Here is a 9,133-nt window from a genome sequence, read left to right as displayed (position 1 = left end):
ATATATATATATATATATATATATATATACATACATATATATATGTATGTATGTATATATTCATGTCTCTGTGTTTGTCCCCGCACCATCGCTTGACAACCAATGTTGGTGTGATTATGTCCCTGTAACTTAGCGGTTTGGCAAAAGAGACTGATAGAATAAGTACTAGGCTTGCAAAGAATAAGTCCTGGATAAATTTGTTCAACTAAAAGTGGTGCTCCAGCATGGCTGCATCTATGCCCCATCTACGAAGAAAATTTCATCAGTCAGACTGGAAACGCTTTGTGAATGAGCAAGAACACAAACAAAGATGAATTTCGGAGGAAGCTGAATTTCAAAAGATCTCATTGAGAAAAACGTCTTTCCACAGAAACAATAAATTCAAGATTTTCCCAAGGAATGGTTCAAAATATCAGAACAAAATGTAAAAACATTTTATGAAACATTTGCTCCATAATTAAACTTGTATCATATTTATAGAAACATGGAAAATTTTATCAAAAATAATTTTTCCAGATGAACCAAACTAAGTCAACATCAGATATTCATGATGATGTTGCTTTTGTTACTAACACAAATTTTTAAACAATCACCACACACACGTACATACATACAAATATTTAAGACTGTTCAATGACATCTCCAGATTAAAACCAACAATATATTGAAATTAATAAACAGCTAGACATTTCTGAACTGACTTGTCATCAAAATAACCAGCCAGAAATCTCTTGTTCCTTGTCTCATTCTTCAATAAACAGCTGACATTTCCTATATACCATGAAATCAATAAATGGCTGGCTTTTATGGACAAAAATACCACTCTTCATAGGCCACTCTCAAACATTCTTTATACAACCCCCAAACAAAAGTAAATAAATTTATCAAAAGTATTTGAATTCCTGGCATTTTTTCAATAAACAGTTGACATCTGTTACATATTCATATATGAAGCAATATATTTAATATCCTCCAACTTTTGAAAACTTCCATCAGGAATGAAAGTGCTGAAAGAAAATGATTAGTAAAAATTATTTCTACTATAGACACAAGGCCTGAAATTTGTGGGGAGGAGGTCTAGTCGATTGCATCGACCCCAGACCTTAACTAATTCTTATTTTATCCACCTCAAAAAGATGAAAGACAAAGTCAACCTCAGTGTAATATATGATAATTAATTATTCTTTCTACTATAGGAATAAGGTCTGAAATTTTGTGGGAGGAGGAGGAGAGGCAATTGCATTGACTCCAGTGCTCCACTGGTACTTATTTTATCGATCCCAAAAGGATGAAAGGTTAAGTCAACCTTAGTAGAATTTGAACTTGGAACATAATGCTGGAAGAAATGTTGCTAAGCATTTTGTCTGATGTGGTAATGATTCTGCCAACTCACTGTCTCTATCTCTATAATAATAAATATGAAATTCTGTTTGTCTGAACCCCTGTTTCTCACTCTACATTTGCTCAACATAGACATATTATAATTTTTTGGAATCGGGATGATCCTGGGATTGAAGATCTGCCCTTCATTTGGTTCTTGAACATCTAAGCATTGAGATCTGATTTAAAAGCATTTGAGTCACTATTTCTAGCAGGTAAAACTTGGCTGATTCATGCCATCTTGGTTGGTGTTTGTCAGAGGATGTCAGAGATCAAGGGGGAGATAAATGACATTAGCTTCATTAATTTTACGTTGAGATAAGAACTTTGGAACAAATTAGCCAATGCTGGAATTCAAATTGGCTAAATTGGCCAAGCTGGAATTCAGATCAGGACTGGAACAATAGAACGATTGCATTACAGAATTAATTCTCATTCATCGTTAACTCCTGATCAAACACCACAGGGGCATATAGTCATTATAGATGTATTATAGTCATGCTATTTAGCTTTTTTCAGTTTTGGGCTGCAGGCCCAGTTAGCCCTGTGCTTAAAAGTCAGTTTTTAAGCTAATAAGTAATAGTAAAAAGTATTTTACTAACTTCTGACAACTTTCTTCTATGCTGATGATCTTGTTTTTATAGCTGAATCACCACCTGAATTAGAGAGAAAATTTCAGGTGCAGAAGTAAGGTATGTAATCTAAGGGCCTTAAAGTTAATTTAGCTAAGACGAAACTCCTAGTATGTAAGAAGACAGACAAATCTCAAATCCTTTTAAGGAGATGGTTCTGCTTGATATGTAGGAAGGTGTTGGTAGAAACTCCATATGGTGTATCCAGTGCAAGCTATGGACACATAAAAATGTAGTGATATCATGTGCAGGTTAACATAAAAAATAGTCTTAGTAGTAGTCAGATATGCCGGTACAGTAAGCACTAATAATGTACAGAGAATAGACTTCCTCAAATGTCTGGAGGGATCCTTAGAAGTAGTAGATATTTCCATTACCTAGGCCACCTACTTAGCTGTGAAGGAAGAAGTTCTGAAAGTGTAGTTACTTGAATAAGAACAAGCTGGGCAAAGTTTAGAGAGCTACTACCTTTGTTGGGAACAAAGGATCTCTCCCTCAGAGTGAAGGGCAGATTGTATGATGCCTGTGTATGTACAGATATGTTAGATGGTAGTGAAACATGGGCTATGACTTTAGAGGACATGCAAAGGCTTGAAGGAAATGAAGTTAGCATGCTCTGCTGGATAGGTAATGTCAGTATGACTGAATGTAAATGGTTTGAGAGAAAAATTAAGTATAAGAGGCATTAGTTGTAGGGTGTAAGAGAGAAGACTGCATGGTTATGTGATGTATATGGATGAGGACAACTGCATAAAAAAGTGTTGATCTCTAATTGTGGAGGAAACTTGTGGCAGAGTAGACCTAAGATGTGGGACAAAGTAGTGAGAAAGGATTTCCAAGGGCTTCCCAGAGGAAATGACAAAGGACTGAGACTTCTGGAGGGATGCTGTGCTTGAGAAGACATGTCAAGCTAAGTAAAACTTTGGCTGTCCATACATACAGATATGTCCTCTTCATCCATCTCTCAGTCAAGAGGCCCTTCCATCGAGGCTTTGTGGGTACTGGTGTGATATAAAAACACTCATGCTGGTGTCACATGAAAGTGTCCATGCTGATGCCACATAAAAGAATCCATGCTGGTGCCACATAAAGACGCCTGTGCCAGTGTCATGTAAAGAGCACCCAGTACACTCTGTGAAGTAGTTGGCATTACAAAGGGCATCCAGCTGTAGAAACCATGCCAAAATAGACAGTTGGAACCTGGGCAGCTCCTCAGATGGCCAGCTCCCCAGATGGCCAGCTCCCCAGATGGCCAGCTCCCCAGATGGCCAGCTCCTGTCACACCATCCTTGCCAGCATGGAAAGCAGATCTTAAATCATTAAATGATGATAATGATGATGAATATATATATGCATGTATATTGGTATGTAAGTATACCTGTGTATCTAGATGGGGATGTATATAAATTTGTGGATATATATGTTTCTGTAAATAGATGAGTATATGTGTGTGTACTGATTAGTGTCAGTGAAAATGTATGATAATTAATAGCTTAGCTGCCAAATGCAAGAAATAAATAGGATCTTTGAAATCTAGTAGCTATAGCCATATCTGTCTTAATTTTAATGGACACTAGTGACAGATGTAATTCCTTATCTTTCCTTTACTATCTATATTGGCAAATTCTTTAACCTATTTTAGCTCAGTAGTCATGTTCCTTGAAACTGTAACACTGCTCACAGTCAAGTATAAATCCTAAAAATGTCTAATGCAAGTTATACAATCTCTGAAGATTTGATTACACAATCTGCTTATAAGGTTTTCCTTATATAACAGATATTATTTTCATTATTAATGAAATACATGTAAAATGACATAACCAAATAATTCTGCTCTTTATATTTTCAGCTCTGTTACCTAGGAATTGTCTTGTATGGACCTAGTATTGCACTGGAAGCAGGTATGTAAATATATTTTTCAATATTAGTGTTACTTTTTAATATGATGGGTAATATTTTGAGAAGCTAAGACTGTTTATATTGTGACAAAAAAATCTGATGGAAAAGCAAAATAGGAAGAGAACAACAGAATATTTTTAAGATGACAGATGAGCATAAATGTACTTAAAAGAAAGGAGCATAAACTATTATTTTCGAGAAGTTTTAAATGAAACCATGAGTGGTAGAATAATGAGGGCCAATGTCAAAGAAAAGCAACAGTGAACCAGCTATTGAGGTTAGTTTCACTATGGTTACTAAAGCTAACAGATGAAGGCATGGTAAGCATCTGGCCTATCATAGATAATAACTGAGACATTGAAAGTATCAGAGTTACTTAGTTGATTTTTTTCTTTTATGCTGCTTTTGCAGATTCGCATGACTCTCTGCCACCACACAATTCCATCATTATTATGAATTTGAATTGGAAGCTTGAGCTATAGTAAATCTTTCATTAGCTGATTACACAACCATAGACGCCATCCCTATCGATGCATTGCAGTTACTTTCTTGATAGAGCTTGGTGATCCTGACCATTGATCTTCTAGGATTCCTCTGCTCAGCATCAATGTAAGAAGCATCATTGATTCAATTGAGCTCTTTTGCTGCCTCTTCACAATCCACCATGTGCAGTCCCATGACTTTGCTGTATCCCTGGTGGGTTAGCTGAATGGGTGCTATAACTATGCAGGGCATGGTCATCATTCCATGAAGTATTTGCAAAATACCTGCATATCTATACTTAGTTGTTAATCTCTTTAATAATATGTATATGAGTATCTTAGCCAACTTCTGTGGAAGAAAAGGGTGTCTACTCGAGAGTAGTAACTACAGAAGCTTTAAACTGGTGAGTCATGTCGTGAAAGTAGCTGAGAGAGTTTTGGGGAGAGTTTAAGATATGGTTAATTTTGATGATGTGCAATTTAGGTTTATGAGGCATTGAACTGCAGATGTAATATTTCTTGTGAAAAGGCAAGAGAATGCCTCAGCTTAGAACAAGACATTCTATGGTTTTGAAAAGGCATGTGATAGGATCCCTTGCCCAGCAGGTTTGATGGATAAAATTCAAGCTTAAATGAAACTCATTTTAGAAATGTGATACTACATGGTAATGAGACATGAATTTCAAATGTAGAAATACAGCAACTGCTAGAAAGATATGAGTTGTGTTCTATTAGATGTGTAATAATAATTTGCATGAAAAAAAGACTATGCATTAAAATTATCTACCAATATCAATACACACTGGGTAGATGGTTGCTCTCATGTAGATATATGATACCAATTAACAATAAGTGTTTGATGTAAAATTACCATGTACTGTCAGTGGAGGAAACCAATGAAAAAAGTAGAATAAAGATGTAATCGAATAAAGAAATAGTAAGAGAAGATGGTGAACTTCATACAAAAGATTATGAAAGACTTACACAGATGTTGATATATGACAAGCTATCTAAGCTATGCCAACAAGACTTAATGATGATGATGATAATTGGTGGATTTTAAAAATGCTTTGCTTTGGAAAAGTTATACATTTTAACAAGTTTTGTTAGCTCTACATTGTGGCTTTATTGATAAGGACTTCATCCATATTTTCCTGATTGTATTAATTTTATTGGAGGATAAATTAAAAAAAAATATTCTGACATCCATCAAGGATGTATGATAGAAAATAGCCAATAACAGCTTCATCATTTTCAGAAATATGACAAGGAATAACCTAATTCTTCAGCTTGAATTCTTATTTGTAAAATTTAGAGAAATTTTTCAATAAGTTGTGAAACTTTTGGCTAATTTTGTAATCTGTTCTTATTACAGTGACACAATTCCCAATGTGGTGTTCCATAATTATAGTAGCATTATCATCAACAATATACACCTCACTGGTAAATACATTTTTTTTCTCTTACTGAGTCGAGAGGAAGTGGCAGTGGCTATGATGCTTGCAGGTCCTGTGAAGTTTGTGAGGTTGATGCTGTTAATGTTTTGTGGGATGACAATCTAGGGAGAAAGGACTGAACATAATGTTTTGCACAGAACTTGAGGAGTTGGATGCAGCAAGGGTAATAAGATGTGGAAACATGAGTGATTTAAGGGTATCTGAATGGCGGCAGTATGAAACTGACTAGCTCTGAGGAACAGAGGCCATTATAACAACACTAGGAAAGACAGAGAGACTGGAGTATTTCCATTGAAGACCGAATGCTAATCACTTGAGTGGCCTTCTCTGGATGCAGTCCACAATATCCAGGTGTAGCTACAGTATGACCCAGATATGGTTGCAATACTCTTTTGTAATCCTTATAGAACCTCAGCAGCTGTTGGGGACTGACATATTTTCTGGCCCTGAAGAGAAGAGCTAGTCTTTGGGACATGATCCTAACTATGCTAAGAATGTGCTTAATCCTGCTGAGGAAGACTTTGCCTTTCATCCTTTGAAGCTGATAAAATAAGTATAATGTCAATGCTTTGTACACTAAGTTAGAAATCATAACTTTAATGTGCATCCGTAAAAGAAAATGTCTCTGAATAGATAAATTCATTTGAATGCACAAATTTTTCATTGAAAAACATTCCAATACTTTTTTTAAAAAAAGCATTACATGAAATATTGCATTGGAAAGATTTCATAAAAGAATAAGGTTAATGTTACAAAGCCTATGCTGTACCTCATACTTCACCTCACTGTATGTAAGTGATGTTGAAATCCTTGAAAACAGTCAGTCTATATTTACATATCTAAAGTCTTTAGTACTTCAGCACTGACTACAATGGAATGGTCATGTGGTCAGAGTGAAAGATAATCAGATCTTCAAGCAATTTCTGTATGACGAGTTAGCCCAGTGTAAAAGACCAGTGTACAAATGGAAATCAAGGTATAAGGACTGCATCAAGAATATGATCAAAATCTTGGGAAAATGATATGGGAAAATCTCACTCTAGATTGTTCATTATGGAGGAAAACAGTGCTTGATGAGAGGAGGGGAAGTTGAACAAAATTGTATTGAGCATGACCAGCTCAAGGGAGATGTTTGTAAATCAAATATGCAGGAATGTTGTTAACTATGCATTATATGGCATCTCTGCTTGTAGGGAATGTGGAAAAAATGACGATAAGGAAGTGAACTGAAACATCAACAAAAGAATATTGTAACACCTACAGAAAGATGAGTTAAATTCATGCTGCTCATGTTTCAGACAATCAAGCGATGGCATTACTTAAAATCGAGTTGCAGCCATCGTGTGTGTGTGTGTGTGTGTGTGTGTATGCATGCGTGCGTGAGTGCGCATGTGTGTGTGTGTGTTTTATGTATGTATGTATTTATATATGTACATATGTATTCATATATGTTCTTGTATCTAAGTATCTGTATATCTGTGTGTGTTTGTTTGTTTATAAATACAAAATTTCAGGTTATATGGTTAAAGAATAAGTATCTCTATCTATTCAAATATTTTGTGCCATTTTATTTCCTCATGTATACCTATACTTTACATCACTTTGAAGAATTTAACTTAATTCTCTAATGATATAGATATAACCATCTATGAAGTTGTGGTCATAATATATACATAATGAAACACATTTACAAGTGCAGGAGTGGCTGTGTGGTAAGTAGCTTGCTTACCAACCACATGGTTCCAGGGTTCAGTCCCAATGCATGGCACCTTGGGCAAGTGTCTTCTACTATAGCCCATTGTATATATATATGTATGTGTGTGTATATGTTTGTGTGTCTGTGTTTGTTCCCCCAACATCACTTGACAACCGATGCTGGTGCAGTTACATCCCTGTAACTTAGTGGTTTGGCAAAAGAAACCGATAGAATAAGTACTAGGCTTACACAGAATAAGTCCCAGCATCGATTTGCTTGACTAAAGGTGGTGCTCCAGCATGGTCACAGTCAAATGACTGAAACAAGTAACAGAATAATGGGAAGAAACCTTTTCATACATATGGAAGTGTCATTGAATAGTGAGAGAGGGGTGTCAAAGTGTGACACACTGACACACAGAAATTAGTTTTTGCATTGGTTTCAAATTTTGGCACAAAGCCAGTAAGTTTGGAGGAGGGGATAAGTTGATTATATCGACTCCAGTGTTCAACTGGTACTTATTTTATCGACCCTGAAAGGATGAAATGCAAAGTTGACCTTGGCGGAATCTGAACTCAATGTGAAGATGGATGAAATGCTGCTAAGCATTCTGCCAGACTTGCTAATGATTCTGCCAGCTTGTCACCTTATTTTCATACATGTAATATTAGTTTCAAATTTGGCACAAGGCCAACACTTTGGAATAGGAGAACAACAGTTTGGGAAATCAACGCCAGTGTTCAATTGGTACTTATTTTATCAACCTCAAAAGGATGTAAGGCTAAGTCAACATAGAAATGGATGAAATGCAGCTAAGCATCTTGCCTGGTGAGCTAATGATTCTGTCAGCTCACTGCCTTATTTTTGTACATATAATATTAATATTTCATTTTAAGTGTATGCTGTTTTTCACTCTGGACTTCGTATTAGACATTAATTATCTCTACTGTAGAAAAGAGAAAAAAGGGAATCAAACATGCTTCTTGTTACTGGAAAGGAAGTAATGTCTCAAGGATGATTTGGCATGTACAATATCTATCTATCTTTATGGCTTGCACAACACCACAACTCTCATTACCAAGAAGCCCCATGACAATCAAAGTGTAAGATATCTGGCTTAGTAGAGTAGTGGGTTTTATATTTGAGTTAGCTTCCTCCTAGAGGGATGCCTGAACTGTACCCTCAGATACCAACCCAAGTATTTCTATGTCACAGTGCACAGACATTAAACATATACATTGCATTCATCCATACAGATACATATATCAAGTGATCCCATAAGGTCTGTCCAATTTTACCTTTTTTAAAATTGAATGAAATTTAATAGTATTTTAAAGTGTCTAATGGAATTAAAAATTATTTTTATGCATTTGTGTACGTTTAAACTAATTAAATATTATTTTACAGAATAATAGAATTAAAATTTCTTTGGTTAAAACCCTTTCTAACATGAAAGTATCCAAAGAGCATTTGAGGCACATATTGCTTTATGAGTACAAATAAAGAAACTCTGCAGCCGAAGCGACTCGGAACATATACTCAGTTTGTGGGAAAGAATGCTTGAATGAAAGAACTTGCAGAAGATGG

At 35.6% G+C, this 9,133-nt stretch overlaps 1 protein-coding gene across 2 annotated transcripts in view; it reads left to right on the top strand.

Annotated features, from left to right (window-relative positions):
- Positions 1 to 9,133, top strand: part of LOC106867947 (sodium-dependent multivitamin transporter) — a 164,192-nt gene that overhangs the window by 54,007 nt on the left and 101,052 nt on the right. For both annotated transcript variants that reach the window (XM_052974693.1, XM_052974692.1), the window contains 2 exons: positions 3,862 to 3,913; positions 5,769 to 5,836. In XM_052974693.1, the coding sequence (XP_052830653.1) occupies positions 3,862 to 3,913; positions 5,769 to 5,836 (120 nt within the window). The remainder of the gene's footprint in view (positions 1 to 3,861; positions 3,914 to 5,768; positions 5,837 to 9,133) is intronic.

The sequence above is a fragment of the Octopus bimaculoides genome, chromosome 19 (genome assembly GCF_001194135.2).
Source record: "Octopus bimaculoides isolate UCB-OBI-ISO-001 chromosome 19, ASM119413v2, whole genome shotgun sequence".
NCBI classification, from domain to species: Eukaryota; Metazoa; Mollusca; class Cephalopoda; order Octopoda; family Octopodidae; genus Octopus; species Octopus bimaculoides.
The sequence above is the reverse complement of the archived record's forward strand: the minus strand, read 5'-3'. Positions and strand labels throughout refer to the sequence as shown.